The 17,014-nt window shown below is 39.3% G+C and overlaps 1 protein-coding gene and 1 non-coding gene across 2 annotated transcripts in view; one reads left to right on the top strand and one right to left on the bottom strand.

Annotated features, from left to right (window-relative positions):
• Positions 1–1,928: 1,928 nt before the first annotated feature.
• On the top strand, positions 1,929–2,001 carry Trnaa-cgc. Its single transcript has one exon. It is a non-coding gene; the product is annotated as a tRNA-Ala (tRNA).
• A 2,378-nt stretch (positions 2,002–4,379) lies between these two features.
• The window catches only part of LOC124607396 (venom carboxylesterase-6-like), a 143,646-nt gene continuing 131,011 nt past the window's right edge, over positions 4,380–17,014 (bottom strand). The window contains exons 9-10 of the mRNA XM_047139718.1: positions 4,782–4,914; positions 4,380–4,569 (exon numbers count right to left, since the gene is read on the bottom strand). Coding sequence (XP_046995674.1) covers positions 4,401–4,569; positions 4,782–4,914 — 302 coding nt within the window. The 3' untranslated portion in view covers positions 4,380–4,400. The remainder of the gene's footprint in view (positions 4,570–4,781; positions 4,915–17,014) is intronic.

Genomic DNA, 17,014 nt, shown 5'->3' with positions numbered 1-17,014 from the left:
AGTTTGTTTACTCTGGATCCGGGGGGCTATGCTGGTTATAGCTTAGCTGTCAGAAGAGTCACCCAAGCCGGACAGGCCGAAGGGGAGAAGCCAGACTGTGCCCAACAACGGCCTATTTGTCCCTTTCTCCTGTAGAAAGTCTGTCCTTCCCATGTCCCTATTCCTATCATCACCAGTGACAAGCAAAGGGTGGGGAGGCTTTCAGGCGTTGGGGGAAGCCAGCCTCCCTAGGCGAGCAAAACCTTAAAAGAAAATCAGATAGCCCGCTTTCCTTCTTGCGCAGCCCTCGTAAGGCGGCCAGGTGAATTTTTCCAATTACTACTAGTATTCAAAACAGCCTCGGATGAAAGTCAGATATACCGATGACGAAGCCGACGAAGAGAAAGTTTAAGAATAAATGGATTGCTTGTACAATTGAGGTAACAACATGGAATGTCGGAGTTTTAGCAAACAAAGTAGAGTAGTTAGCAGAAATTCTAAAAAAAAAGACCAAAGCAGACATAACTTCCTTAACAGAAACAAAGAAAAAGCTACAGGGTAACAAGTATGTAGGAGAATATCTGATATTATGGGAATAGCGGAACGCGTAAACAGGCGAGAGCAACAAAAGGGATTGCCATTTACTTACATAAAAGATGGGGAAAAAGGATTACAGGGTACAGTTACATAAATGAAAGAATTGTAGTTTTAACCGTCAAAGGTGAGAGAAAAAACTTTGCTATCATTGCAGTTTATGTGCCTGACGAAGAGGAGAAATATGAGTAAATATTTCAATGACAAACTCCAATCGTTTTTTTGGCAAGTGTACCAATAAGCATCAAACAATATTGACAGGAGATTTAAACGCAAGGGTGGCGAATAAGCTGTCCCAAAAATTGTGAGAACGATGGGAGCAAATGTCATACACAACAATGGAAGATTGCAAAGAGATTTTAACAAACTAAAGGTAACAGTATGTTGTTTCGCAAAAAAAGATGTCCATAAATAAACATGGTCAGCGCGATGATTTAAGTCTCTTATTGACTACACTATCATTAGTGAAAAATTAGAAGGCAAGGGATATGACACAGGTTCTGACCATTTCTTGGTGATATCTCAAATTGACGTGCACGCGAAATGCAGAAAGAGGAAAAAAAACTGACAGAGGGAAAGATGAAGGAAGAAATCTGTAAACTATATCTACTAAATGACCAAAGCGTACGAGATCTGTGCCAGGAGAGACTTAATCAAGAATTGATGAACAAAGAAGAAGAGGAAGAAATAGAAAAGAAATCGAAACATACAGAAACTGCAGTTAAGAAAGTTGTTGAAGAAGCTTTAGGAAAAAAGGAAAAGATAAAATGAAGTAAGGGTTAAAAATTTGGACACCAGAATTAGACAAAGCTATAAGAAGAAAACAAGACGCCTATCTTAAGTATCTCAGTGAACCAACAGAGGAGAATCGTCAAATTTACAAACAACGGAGAAATGCAGCGGATCGAGCAGTGAAACGAGTTCGTCAAGAATATTGGGATAGGTTTATAAACATAATAGAAGACGATACTTACTGAAGGTAAATAACACTCTATAAAACAACGAAAATGCTATATAAAACAGAAAAAGAAGTTTCTCAAATAAATAACATCCAACAAACAAAATGAATAGAACATTACAAGAACTTGTTGCATGAAGAAAACTGGTCCTCAATGAATATAGAGGATGAAATTGAAATAGGATGTGTAGACGATTTATGTACGAATGAATTAAGAAAAGTCCTCAACTCAAAAAAAAAGAAGCTACTAGTACGGTTGGTATAAACGTTGACCTGCTAAAATTTGGAGGCACCCTACTACAAAAGAGATTACTTCATCCATTTAATGTGTGTTGGAAAAAGGTAGCTATTCAAAAAACATGATCACAAGTAAATGTGACATCACTATTTAAAACCGAGCGAGGTGGCGCAGTGGTTAGCGCACTGGACTCGCATTCGGGAGGACGACGGTTCAATCCCGTCTCCGGCCATCCTGATTTAGGTTTTCCGTGATTTCCCTAAATCGTTTCAGGCAAATGCCGGGATGGTTCCTTTGAAAGGGCACGGCCGATTTCCTTCCCAATCCTTCCCTATCCCGAGCTTGCGCTCCGTCTCTAATGACCTCGTTGTCGACGGGACGTTAAACACTAACCACCACCACCACCACTATTTAAAAGGAGATCGCAATAGCTAGGAAAACTATAGAGGAATCAGATTACTTGACACAACATACAAAGTTTATGCAAGAATAGTGAACACGAGGTTAATGTTATAGCTGAGAGATTATTAGTCGAAGAACAAATTGGATTTTGAGGGGCAGATCGACCACAGATACGGTATTTATAATAAAATAGATAATTGAAAAACAGAGAAAGTATAACAGGGAAACACGTTTAGCGTTTATTGATTTAATTAAGGCATATGATAACGTTGATAGAGAGAAACTGTGGAAACTTATGGGAAAAGAGGATATCCACAACACCTAATAAACACATTAAATAGTCAGAACAAACACACGACTGTAATTTTAGATATAAATGATTAACACAGCTTATAGCTCCAAACAAAGAAGTTAGTCAAGGTTGCAGCATTTCACCCTCACTTTTTAACATTGATTTAGATGTAGCAATTCAGAAATGGAAGAAGATTTCTAACGGGCAAATTGAGACTGATAGTAATTCCCGCTTGAATTGTCTTTTACATGCAGAAGACGCCACATTGCTGATGAGTAATGAAGATGGTTTGCAAGGGGGAATACATTTATTAGGTAAAGTCTATGAAGAGTACAAGCTGACGATTTCAGAAAAGAAGACAAAATCAATGGCTTTCAGAGGGAAATATCCTGTACAGACAAAAATAGTGATCAGTAATAGAGCATTATAACTGATATAAGATTTTAGTTATTTAGGTTGTGACGTCACATGTGACTAAGACGAAGACATAGAGAAGAAATTAGCGAAGTTTGGGAATATATGTGAAACAATAAACAGATGTCTAAAAATAAAGCGAGGAAAGAAACAAGACTGAAATCCTTTAGGGAAATGGTAGTTTCAGGTCTTGTTTACGGAAGTGAATCATGGGCTATAAATAAATGTCAAGAAAGGTGCATATGAATGGCAGAGGCGAGGTTGCAAAGAGCAGTAAAGGGATGCACAAGAGTCGACAGATTTCGAAGTGCGGAAATTTGGGAAGAGCTGAACATATTTAACATCCTCAGCAAAATACAAGAAGATAGAAGAAACTGGAATGAACATCTCGAAAGAATGAGTGAAGAAAGATTACCTCTCCAGATAAGAAGATTTAATGGGAGAGGAAGTCAAGGAAGACCGAAGAAGCGGTGCGTACCGTAACTGGCAAATCAAAAAAATGGCCTATTTCTTGAAGTGAAGACGATAATGAATATTTTAGTGTTTTTAGAGTAAATGACACTTCCTCAACGTAATCAGTTTCTTATGTAAGTTTTTTTAATTTACTTTTAAAAACACGGTAACAAGTTAAGGTTTTTACTGCCTGAAATATTCGTTTATTTCTAGATGAGTCAATCTGAACATTTGTATGACCGGTTAAGGAAGCCGCCCGCCTTAAGCATGCCGCTTCTGGGATTCGGGGAGGCGAGCCGATCCCAGGTGGAATCCGCCAGGCGAATTAACGAAGCACAGTGTGCCGGCCAGCCAGGTTGTGATTTTTAGGCGGCTCTCCACACCTGACTACGTGAACACACGATTGGTCCCGTGTTCCATCTCAGTTAGGAGATTCGCAAACATTCCGAAAGTGTTCTCGCATTGACATCAAGGGTAACACTGGACCCAGCCAGAAGGTGTACGCAGTTTCCACCCCAAGTGGTGATGGTGGTTGGGCTGGGGGGGGGGGGGGGAGGGGGAGGTTTAGGAGTGGCAGCGGGAAGCGTATCCGGCCACCCTCTGACACTAACATTGCCAAATACAGATAAACATGCCGAACCCGTGTCTATACGAGATAAGGGCATCTAAAGGAAGAATCTACACGCGTCTTCGTTCACGTTTTATACGTAGAAACGAACTGACCAAGTCTGGGTGAATGTTTTTCTTGAAGTGAACTAAAATAAGGCACCCATCGTGCAAATGCCGCTGGTGACAAAATATTGCGTTAAAAAGTTATTTGCTGTCAACTCTTTGTAGCCAATGGATGACTAAGTGCAACAGTATCAGTTAAAATGCATTAGGACAGTTAATGCTCATACTGTGATTACTCGAATCGGTGTCGCCTGAGATTAACATGTTAAATTAAAAGGTTAATTTAATGAAAGAAAATCATGCCACGAGATTATAAGAAATTCACACTTTATTTGTGAACATTTTGTTAACATTCGTTCATATTTTGTGGGAAGGTGTTAGCCCGTAGTTTACTTCTCTTAGAAGTTATCGGCGTAAGGCAGTAGTGGCACGTTCTCGTCCCAGAAGTCCATGCGCTCCGCATCCTTGCCATGTGAGAGCGTAAAGGTGGCCTGCATGAGCATATAACTGCGGGTCGTGTTGTTGTACGCCTCCCATACCACGGGCTCTGCTTCTGGAGAAGGGTTTCTGCAAAAAGAGACGTCATTAAGTGCTCGCGATGAGTACGGCTGTAGTTACTATCACATATTTATGCCAGAGTAGACATTATACACAGCATGACCTTTTCAGCAGGTTTTCATACACATATTAAGTGACAGCTACAAGTCCTCGTAAAATGTGTCGATTCTATCCTGTGTTACGTTTATAACTGAACATGTCACACAAAGACGTATACGTACCCGTACTTCGCGAAATTGCTCCAGTACCGAAGCACATTTCTGCGAACTTTGTCCTCGTCTGAGTCGGGATCCAGATTATATACGGTGTCTTTCCTTACAAAGAGAAACGGCAGATCGCTGGAGTGCGGGGCTCCTGAAACAAAAAAGGATTTACTTTCCTTCTATATGCAAAGTGAGTTTTGAGGATTTACTTTTTTTTTAAATCTGTATGTGGTCATGTTAGGTGTTAGTGAGGTTTTGATAGTGTTTCTGTTTAGACTGAGATCGATACCTGTTCAGAAATTTGTCATCGTACTTAAATTACTTTTGTTTTTTAATTTCTCGTTTCGTAGGTATTCTCAGATCTCAACAAATCAACACTATAAATAACCAATAAAATTCACGTTTACTTTTCCGAAGTTCGCAGAACATGTTGACCGAGACTGTTTCTCAATGGAACATGCTGCCTGTCTCCTTGCGTGGCCCATAGCACAGATTCCTGCATTAAGCACATAATCCACAAACGAACTGGTGCGAGTAAGCACTTTTGTTGGTGGTTGGTTCTGAGGACTATGGGACTTAACATCTGAGGTCATCAGTACCCTAGACTTACAACTACTTAAACCTAGCTAACCTAATGACATCACACACATCCATGCCCGAGGCAGGATTCGAACCTGCGACCGTAGCGGTCGCGCGGTTGCAGACTGAAGCGCCTAGAACCGCTCGGCCACTACGGCCGGCCCACTTTTGTTGGTGATAGCCATTTTGTCGTTGGTTGAAACATTGTGGCAGTAGGATGCAGAATGAAGCACACGCAGGGATTTTACATTTTCGCGACATGTACTGTCATTTTTCAAAAATAAAGGTACCTCTGAATTTTAGAGTCCCCAAAGATACACATGCTTTTGAAGAATGAAGAAATGCACGTCTCATTTTATGAGAGGTATACAAGGCGAAAACACATTTCGCTTTAGCTGTAGGAATAGAGGGCCTCAATTTGATCTTATAAAGAGGTTCAAATGGCTCTGAGCGCTATGGGACTTAACATCTATGGTCATCAGTCCCCTAGAACTTGGAACTACTTAAACCTAACTAACCTAAGGACAGCACACAACACCCAGCCATCAAGAGGCAGAGAAAATCCCTGACCCCGCCGGGAATCGAACCCGGGAACCCGGGCGTGGGAAGCGAGAACGCTACCGCACGACCACGAGATGCGGGCTTATAAAGAGGAACTGCATTTCTGTGTAGCTATAGTAGAAGGGGCTTCAGAAGACAGATTCGAAGTACATTTATGAAACTTTTTTTTGTCATCTGTGGCCTTAGGACATTACCCGTAACCCGCTTCTTCTTTTCTTATGAATCGATGCTGAGGAAACATACACCAGCTGTGTCAACTAAATACGGAGGATATGTCTTCATCTCAGTAGGACTGTATGTATCTGCTAGACAAAGACTTGTTGACTGCTGCATGATACAGGTGGGCAAAAATGTGGAGCCGGTCGCTGTGACCGAGCGGTTCTAGGCGCTTCAATCGGGAACCGCACGACTGCTACGGTCGCAGGTCCGAATACTGCCTCGGGCATGGGTGCGTGTGATGTCCTTAGTTTGGTTAGCTTTAAGTAGTTCTAAGTTCTAGGGGACTGAATACCTCATATGTTAAGTCCCATAGTGTTCAGAGCCATTTTGAAAAATGTGGAGACACCAAAAACACGCTACCGTGCCTAACACGGTGTAGGAAAACCGTTGGCTTTCAAAGCAGCACTCTCTCGTCTCGAAATGAGTAAATACAGATCCTGCATGGTTTCAAGGTAATATTTTTACATCTTTTCTGCAAAATAGTGGCAAGTCTAGGTGACGATGATGGAGGTGGACAGCGATCAGGCGCCCTCCTCTGCAAAGTAGACTACAAAGCCTCAATGATACTGAAGTCTGGTGACTGTGGCGGCCACGAGACATGCCACAATTCATCCTCGCACTCAAAAAACCAGTCGTGGACGATGCGAACTGTGAACAGGGGCCCTGTCGTCTTGAATCCCGCATCATCATTGTGGAACACACATTGTTGCATGGGATGGACCTAATCAACCAAAACGGTCACATAACCATTGGCTATAATATGCCCTTGCAGAGTACCCGTGGGATCCATGGACTACCACGGTATGGTTGCCCAAATCATCACCGAGCCCCCGCCATGTGTTACTTTTGGGGCATAAACTCAGCCAGAAGTTGGAAACAACGTGCAACAAGACTCGTCCGACCAAATAAATGACTTTCCTTCCATCTTCCATTGTCCAGGTTTCATGGTTGCGGCACCACGTTTTCCTGTTACGGGCATTTGCATTAGCGTACTGATTACTTATTTTGGAATCCCAGCTTGCCCTACAATTCCCTGGATAAGAAGCTCTCTTCGCTTTTTTGTGTGTGTGTGTGGGGGGGGGGGGGGGGGGGGGAGGGGAGGGAGCGGGGGGAGGTACCGAAAGGATTCTCAGGCCCGACATTCAGTTCACGTTGCGACTGAGCGGACGATGTTTTTACGCTTTCCTGTAGGCGATGTAGATCTTCGATACAATGCCTCTTGAAACGCCAAGGACTATAGGTACCTTGGTCACGAAAGCACACCGTACGAGCACCAACAACTTGTCCATGTTCGTACTGTTCTCACCACGATTGACAAAACGTACTGAGGCGCTGCGCAAGTGCCTTTCGTGATCGGATACAACAGCGCAACCTGCAGGTTTGGTATGTATCTGTATTTGTTTTCAAGCATGCATTTCTCGCGATGTTTCCATATTTTTGTCCAACGCATGTATTTGTGTGAATGGGAAGAAGGTTCAAATGGTTCAAATGGATCTGAGCACTATGGGACTTAACATCTGAGGTCATCAGTCCCCTAGACTTACAACTACTTAAACCTAACTAATCTAAGGACATCACACACTGAAAGGTGGCTACACAGCCACAGCGCCAGAGATTGCGCCAAAGAGTTTTATTCCGCCGCCTCCACTGGCAGTGCTTGTCGAGATGTGGCAGTAGTCAGTGCTTGTCGAGATGTGGCAGTAGTCAGTGCTTGTGGAGTAGTAGTAGTGAGTCGGTGTTGAGATGTTGTAGTAAGGAGTGCTTTTTCCATGTTTTATGCAGTTGTTTGATGGGCTAGACAGCAGATGTTGTTCGAATGGAGATATTGTAATGATCAGAGTGCTTTTCGTCAATATATATGAAGGTAAAAAAATTCCCTTTTTTTTATTATTTCAGTGTCTTAAATAATGCGTCATTACAGGTTCAGTCAACAAAGCATCTGGCTTGTGTTCTTGTATTAGAGTGTAATTCTGGTTTCCTTACGCAATTATAGTATTTCTATTTTTTTTAATTTCTTCAGTATAAATGGTATTTAAAATTTCTTGTCTTATTGAAGAAGAACCGTGCCAGATGTGTACGTTGAATCACACTTCCACACACAGAACAGTTACACTTGTGCTTTGGTTTCGTACGTTTTATAGTTTCTGGGGACTTAATTAATTAATTGTGTTAACGGAAATTTTCTTTCATTCTTTGTTGTTATCCTATGCAGTCAGATTGCGTACTAAAACTAGTCAGGGCCAACCGTTTACGAGACTTCGTAATCGGACAGACAGCTACTAAAAAAAAAACTTAAAATTATTTGCATTAAATATAATTAAGCCCCCATGCACGTGGCGATCGCTGCTTCGGATCGTCCCTTGGAATTCTTCCGATTGTAAAAATAGTAGACAGTAGTATTGTTGTAGTAATTTGTAGTTTAGTAATTGTAGTCTATATTGCATGTGTAGATTTGGTAATTGTCATTCTTCTAATGGTATTTTTTTGCAGAATTTAATTTTTGTTGTCTTGTATACGGGTTTGACAATTTTGTGCAGTTAGGAAGATTTCAATTGTTCGTTAATCGTGTTTGAGGGAAGCATTTCGTGTGAATGATATTGTTGGTGATAAAGTGTCATTGTGTGTAATTTTTGTATAGTGACGAGTTTTGTATGTTTTGTAAATGATTACGCGATCGATGAAAAAGGCAAAAATGATGGATAGTGAGAATGACGAAATTGTTAACATGGCGAACTCGCCAACACAGGAGAACAGTGTGATGAATAATGAAGTTGAAAACAATTTAATAAGTCGGGAAAATAGTCCGGAACCAATTCAAAATTTTTCACAATCAAAAAATTTTCAGAATACGAGATTAATGACAGAAGACTCTGGAATAGTATCGAACACAGATAGCTTTATGGCTATGCCGAAGGAAGTTGGTTTTGCGGGAAATGTTAGGGGCGAAAAGAATTTTGAACCAGTTAATATGGAGCAGTTGATGGGTGTAATATTAAATTTGGGATCTGAATTAAAAACTGATGTGGGAACAACGGAAACACAGTTAAGATCTGAATTAAAAACAGTGGGATCACAGTTACGATCTGAAATTAAAACAGAGATGGAAACAATGGAAACACGGTTAGACTCACGAATAGGGACATGTTTCAAAAACATGAAAGATGAATTAAAGAAAGAAATTAGAGAAGAAGTACAATCGATTTTGAATGCTCACAATAATAGATTAATTTCAATAGAAATCAGACAAAAGGAACAGGACAGAGAACAGGAGGAAAGAGATCGCGTGATAGTACAAAAATTTTCAGAGTTAAATTTACAACGTGCACACGATAAGGAAGAAATATTTGAGAGAATCGAGGAATCCGTACCAAATGACAGAATAAATAACCTAACACAACAATATGAACAGTTAACTACTAAATGTGTCAATACTGAAACCCGAGTCGCGACACTTACGGAAGACGTAAATAAACAGAAAGAAAAAATAGGTGACTTATCGGAAAGAGTTGAGGAGATTTCAGATAAATTGACAAACCTTAGTTTAAATGGGGACAGAGATTCAGATGATACAGCTCCATTGCCATTTGCAGAAACCGAAGAGTACCAGAACATGAATAAGCATGTTGAAAATCAGGGAAAATTTAATGAATGCGTCAAAAGGGAATTTGAGGCATTACGAAAGCAAGTCAAACAAATTGTAGGCGAAATCGTAGGAAAAGACAGCAGAAGAAATTTAGAATCACAGATAGCAGAGGGGTTTGAAGAAAATAATTTGTTTCATTTACGAGATGCAACAAGAGAGCGCCAGGCGCGCGAACTTGACAATAATCGACATTCGGACTGGGACAGACGCGGTAGGTCTTTGTCGCCACGAGGAGAAATCTGGCTATAAACACTTTTTGACTGTTCGGAAATTTAAGATCTTTCGCAATTCTAAGAATGACATACATCCATGTTCATGGATAGATCAATTTATGTACGCACTTCCACGAAACTGGCCACTAAGTCACAAACCGGAAATTATGTGCGGCTATTAAGGTCCTCAGGGGATTCACTACACTAAGTGAATATGTGCCGTAGCATGCATAGGGCCCCGAGCTGTAGTGGTGCTATTTCCCTTTTAGTTTTCTGCACTGCTGCCTCCTCTTTTACTATTCTTTGCATCTATCAGAATAACTCTTCAACTATCAATCTATCTAGAGAGTCGTTAAAGAATAACCGGATATGACTATTTTACCCAAAAGTGATTTCGGAAATTACCATTTGGACTTACTGTATCTTCATCAGCATTCATTCGTAGTTTAAACGAAATTTTACCTGTTTATCTTCGTGACAATATTACTTCATATGTTGCCGATATTCTTATTGCTAAACATTCTTGGAGTGAGCACAACAAAATTTTGGATTCATTATTACGTATTTTTGCAAGAGTTGGCATTACAGTGAACTTGGAAAAATCTGAATTTGGTCGTTCTCAGGTGAAATTTCTTGGTCATATTATTTCTACAGAAGGTATTCTTCCTGATCCAGAGAAATTAGACGCTATTCGTAATTATGCTGTTCCTACCACAAAACGTGATGTTCGTAGTTTCCTTGGTGTCTGTAATTTTCTTAGACGCTTTGTTAGATTGGAAGATTTGGCCACACCTCGTTTATGTGAACTATCTGGAAAGAATTCTAATTGGTGTTTGGATGAGGAAGCTCAGTCAGAATTTGAACAACTTCGTGATGCTTTAGTTGCTGCTCCACTTCTTTCACATCCGGATTTATCTAAAGATTTTTGTTTGGCGACGGACTCATCATACAAAGGCCTAGGTGCACATTTATTTCAAGAGATAGAAGAAAACGGCGTTGTAGTACAGAAGAATATTGCACTTCGAAGTCGTGTTCTCTCTAAATCAGAAAAGAATTATTCGATTACGGAACTTGAAGCTTTGGCTGTTGTTTGGGCTTTCACAAAATTTCGGACATTTTTGTTTGGCAGACATACTAAGGTTTACACTGATCATCGAGCTCTGGAATTTCTTATGCCAACAAAATTAACTCATGGCAGATTGTCACGATGGGCGTTGTATCTACAGGAATTTGATTTTAGTATTGTTTACATACAGGGTTCTTCAAATATTATTGCTGATGCTTTATCGCGTGCACCTATGGGTTTGAAACAAAGTGCTGAGGAGGACTGCAAAGAAAACAATTATTGTTTGATGTATATTCAAGGTGTTGCGTTTGAGAATTTTATTTCGTCTTCGCTCCAGGACATCGCTAAGGAGCAAAATAAGGATCCAATCTGGAAGGACATTAAGGAGAAGTGGAGGAGAAAGGAAAGCGTAGCGATTAGACAGTATTATCTAGTTCGCAATGATATTCTTTTTAAACGAAAATCGGTCGACAACTCTGTTTGGTTAGTTTGTATTCCTGATGAGTGGGTTAATAAATTGATTTGGTACACACATTTCAGTTATGCACACTTTAGTCCCAGAAAATGCTTTCATAAATTACGAGAAAATTGCTACTTCAGTAATATGGAAAAACGTATTCGATCTGTTCTTGCCAAATGTAAATTATGTCAAAAGGCTAAGCCGCCAACTATTTCTCACAGAGCACCGTTGTTTCCTATCATTCCAGTGAAATTAAAGGACATGGCTGCAGTCGATTTGTTCGGTCCAGTGGTTCGTTCTACTAATGGTTTTGCGTACATTTTCATAGCAGTGGAATTGACATCAAAATATGTGTGTTTTACACCTTTACGCAAAGCAACAGCTCGTTCAGTATCTAACGCTTTCATCAAACATTTTCTTAAAGAAGTGGGTCATGTTGATAAGGTTATATCAGATAATGGATCACAGTTTCGCTCTAAAATTTGGCTTCGTACTCTACGGCGTCGTAAGATTAAACCAATTTTCATTTTACTTTTTCACCCTCAACCTAACGCTTCAGAGAGATGGATGAAGGAAATCAATAAATTGTGTCGACTTTATTGTCATCAGAATCACAGAACTTGGGATCAGTATCTTCATATTTTTCAAAACATTCTGAATGAACTTCCTAATGACTCAACTTCTTTACCACCTATACTGATATTAAAAAACAAAGCACCGACAAATCGCATTTCTGAAATCGTTCCTTTTCCGCCTTCACGGAAACTGCGGCATTCTGAAGTTGTCAACCTGGCTCTACAAAATATTGCGTCTGCGGCTGCTAGAAGAGAGAAATCAGCTAAGCGTCCTGGTCGTTTAAAAACCTTTTCAGTTGGCCAAAAGGTGTTAATTCAGTCTCATCGTTTGTCTCACAAAGGAAAAGACTTGTGTCGCAAATTTTTTCTGCTTTATAACGGTCCATATAGAATTCGCAAAATTATTCATGATAACACTGTCGAAGTAGAAACTCTTAAATCTCGGCGCTCTAAGGGAATACATCACATATCGAACGTTAAAATTTTTGTGGAATGACATACTTTTGAGAGACTAACAGTTACATGTAAACACACGGAGAGTACAAGGATACCGCGCTGTGTTTTGGCGACGGCACATACTCAAAGCAACAGTCAAGTCTGCGCGCCGCACAAGGCAGTCGTTGACCGCAAACAATTACTTCATACGTCATGCGTACCTACAGCTGATCGAGCGCTCAGTGCGAATGCACTGACAGCCGTAAACAAATACACAGTCTAATTTCTCTGATTAAATTCAGTATAAAGCTATAGTGACTTGATGAATTATGTTATTAACGTTCAGTATTTTTCAGGATACGGTTCTATAAAATATTTAAGAACTTCAGGTAAGTTCTGTGTCTGTCCGACGTTAAGAGGACTTGCTATCGAGAAAATTTCAGGAAGAATGTAATTTCGAAGAAGAAACTTATACACTAAAAAGGTAACTATTAATTGAGTTTATTTTTCAGGAAACATATTTCCACTTAGGTACGTACTTAGACGTAATTTGCTCCTTGCGATTACGTGATTCATACTTTGTGCTAAATTTCATGTTCTATGAATGTACTTGTGAAGCGACGTGCTTGCGTACATTAACTTATTTTGACAATGATTGATTAATGAACAGGGTTGTTACTTGTGTATATTATGCATCGCTTGGCTGCTATGCTTTTTCACTGATGTCACTTTTTTTATTATGTGCCTGCTGTGCTTATTTATTTAAATTATAATTGTCACATAATTAATTGTGCTGATATAATTATGTATGTAAGTTATACTTTGTGATTTATCTGCTTGCGCCTTCATGTTTACTTATTAAGATTACATACGAACATTTATTTGCTTATGCTGATATGATCCTAATGACCTGTTTATTACGTAAGATATATATTTGCTGCTTTGCATATGGATTGCATATTTATACATTTCCGCTTGTTGTCATAACTACTCTTTAATTTGGTATATAGAAATGCTGATATACTGTGTACGAACATAGAGTTTAGGTCACACTATGGTATTAATTATAGATTGTTTGTTTGGCAGAGCCTCGTTGTAGGAATTGTGCTGCATCCACTTGTTGACATTATGTTCTCTACTGGTATATTTACCCGCTATTGCATGTTTTGCTTACGCTCAGTGCCTTATATTTTTAAGATAATAAAATGAACTGGTATAATTCGACGAACGACATTAGTACAAGAAACTTCATAGAAGTCACATGAGCTGGAGGTTTTACGGAAGCTGTATAAATTTATGCTAATAGGAAGGAAGCTAACGACATGAAATACCAACGCTAGGGTTAGACCATTGACAGTTATTACACTGCATTCTTCGTGAGCAATTGAAATAGGAAGTGACACTTGACACAAGAAATACTCCACATGTATGTTTCTGATTTGCCATGATTCTTGAAGTGGTGTACACACTGTGAAATATTACGATTTATTCGCTCAAAGTCTTATGTGATCTTTCATACTACGTACTCATACTTACTTACTGAGAGTTATTCAAACTAAAGGCTGTTAGAAGTCATGTATGCATTTCTTTTGTTTAATGATGGACAAGGTAACCAAAATGTATCTTATAATTCATAATGAGTAGAAGATTTGGGTCAGATGGATTACACAGAGGTTGTGTGTGGACACTGTGTCTTCGGATTGTATAGGATGGTGAATTGAAGTTTGCACTAGGATTTTATCTGTACTTGTTCGAAGAGACTGACTAGAGGAAAGAGTTGTTATGGAAGTAAAATGATATTGGTGCTAAAGTTTATATGTATTGAAGAGGTATTATTAAAGTATTGAGATTGTGTGAAGTTGATGATTATTGGAGTTTTGGTGGACAAGAGGTAAGGTAAATGATATTGATGGTAAGGTTTATCTGTGTCGACGTATTGAAGAGGTATTATTGAGGTATTGAGATTGTGTGAAGTTGATGATTATTGGACTTTTGGTGGACACGAGGTAAGGTAAATGATATTGATGATCAGGTTTATATGTATCGGCGTAAGAGGTATTATTGAAGTATTAAGATTATGTGATGCTGATGATTATTGGAGTTTTGGTGGATGAGAGGTAAAGTAAGTGAGGAGCATATTTTTTTGTTGGTTTATATGGAACAAGGAGGATGAAGATGGCAGACTAGAACACTCAAGTAGAAGGAAGATTGTCTACACACACACTTTGTTAAATCACTAAGCAGTATATACTTTTTTTTTGGAGAGAGGAAGTATTTGCATATCTTGGCACACTGACAGTTGTTCAGCAACCGTACATTTGATTTGGCTTGGCAAACATTGGTCTTGACATGATGACTATGACGTTGACTAACTATTATTGACTGTTATACATTGCTGCCACTACTACTTGATACACATGTCGAACATCAAATCCTTGACAGAATTGCATTTACACAGTTAACACTATTTAATTACACAGTAGCACTTAATGTGGATGAAAGATGAGTGAGTGTGTGTTGTGTGTTTTCATTTCCTAATCCCAAATAATTGGTACCGACCTATCTCCTAAATATTATTTTACTTGTTTGTTGTGGCTTGCACTGACACCCATAAATATTGTAGGTTTACTGATATTTGTGTATTTGTAATATTTAATATGACAATTATCTGATATCGTTTGTGTGTTTATTATAATTTGTATGTTTAGTGTAAGAGCATTGATAATAATTTTGTAAAAGCAATTGTGTGTGCATTCAAACTGTTGTTCACACCTGCACCTGTTCAACATTACTGGGTGCCACAGATGGAACTGCTCCTACTGAAATGAAGTCACTTATTGGTGTCTGCACTTGCTCAACATTGCTGGGTGCAACTGATGGAACTGCTTCTATTGAAATGATGTCACTTGTCGGTGTCTGCACCTACTCAACATTGGTGGGTGCCACTGTTGGAACTGTTTCTACTGAAATGATGTTACTTCTTGCTGTTTGCACCTGTTGACCATTGCTGGGTGCTACTGCTGGAACTATCAACTACTTGTTTTTTGAATCATTGAAAGCATTTTATGTGAACATTTGTATAAACTGATTTTTTGTGTATTGTGTAAACTATTATGTAAAGTCACATGTATGAAAGAATTTGTATTGCTTTCTGTATTTTATATATTAGGTTATTGAAAGGTCAGTGCAAAGCCAAAATTTTATCTAATTATGTGATATTTACGTATTAATACTATCTTTTATTTTTGTCTGTATTTTTGTGGACGAATTTGGTGGTATTTTCACCACCAATGCTGGCAAAAATACCATCAAATTCTGGCCCGTGGAGGAAGGGGACATGAAAGGTGGCTACACTGAGCCACAGCGCCAGAGATTGCGCCAAAGTGTTTTATTCCGCCGCCTCCACTGGCAGTGCCTGTCGAGATGTGGCAGTAGTCAGTGCTTGTCGAGATGTGGCAGTAGTCAGTGCTTGTGGAGTAGTAGTAGTGAGTCGGTGTTGAGATGTTGTAGTAAGGAGTGCTTTTTCCATGTTTTATGCAGTTGTTTGATGGGCTAGACAGCAGATGTTGTTCGAATGGAGATATTGTAATGATCAGAGTGCTTTTCGTCAATATATATGAAGGTAAAAAAATTCCCTTTTTTTTATTATTTCAGTGTCTTAAATAATGCGTCATTACAGGTTCAGTCAACAAAGCATCTGGCTTGTGTTCTTGTATTAGAGTGTAATTCTGGTTTCCTTACGCAATTATAGTATTTCTATTTTTTTTAATTTCTTCAGTATAAATGGTATTTAAAATTTCTTGTCTTATTGAAGAAGAACCGTGCCAGATGTGTACGTTGAATCACACTTCCACACACAGAACAGTTACACTTGTGCTTTGGTTTCGTACGTTTTATAGTTTCTGGGGACTTAATTAATTAATTGTGTTAACGGAAATTTTCTTTCATTCTTTGTTGTTATCCTATGCAGTCAGATTGCGTACTAAAACTAGTCAGGGCCAACCGTTTACGAGACTTCGTAATCAGACAGACAGCTACTAAAAAAAAACTTAAAATTATTTGCATTAAATATAATTAAGCCCCCATGCAACACATCCATGCCCGAGGCAGGATTCGAACCTGCGACCGTCGCGCAGTTCCAGACTGTAGCGCCTAGAACCACACGGCCACTCCGGCTGGCCGGGAAGAAGGAACACCAAACAAAGGATATACCCAGATCTGCAGATGACCAAGCAAGAGAAGAAGCCATCCAGTCAACGATGCTTTGCTAATTGCATGGTGTAGCCCTATTTATGTCGTCGTGTTAGCAACAGTCAACTCCGCATTTCAACTTAATCTCTTGGAAAATGTTTAACCGTTCGATACTACCTGTCTGCTTTAACCTATAACATCATCGACATGTATGAAACCCCCATCGAAATAAATACGCACCGTAACAAGAATGTTAATTACTCTCGCCAACTCACACCTTTCAAAATAACCTGGAGCTCGGACGACACTG

Source organism: Schistocerca americana, chromosome 3, assembly GCF_021461395.2.
Source record: "Schistocerca americana isolate TAMUIC-IGC-003095 chromosome 3, iqSchAmer2.1, whole genome shotgun sequence".
NCBI classification, from domain to species: domain Eukaryota; kingdom Metazoa; phylum Arthropoda; class Insecta; order Orthoptera; family Acrididae; genus Schistocerca; species Schistocerca americana.
Note: the sequence above shows the minus strand (reverse complement) of the source record. Positions and strands in the feature narration are given on the sequence as shown.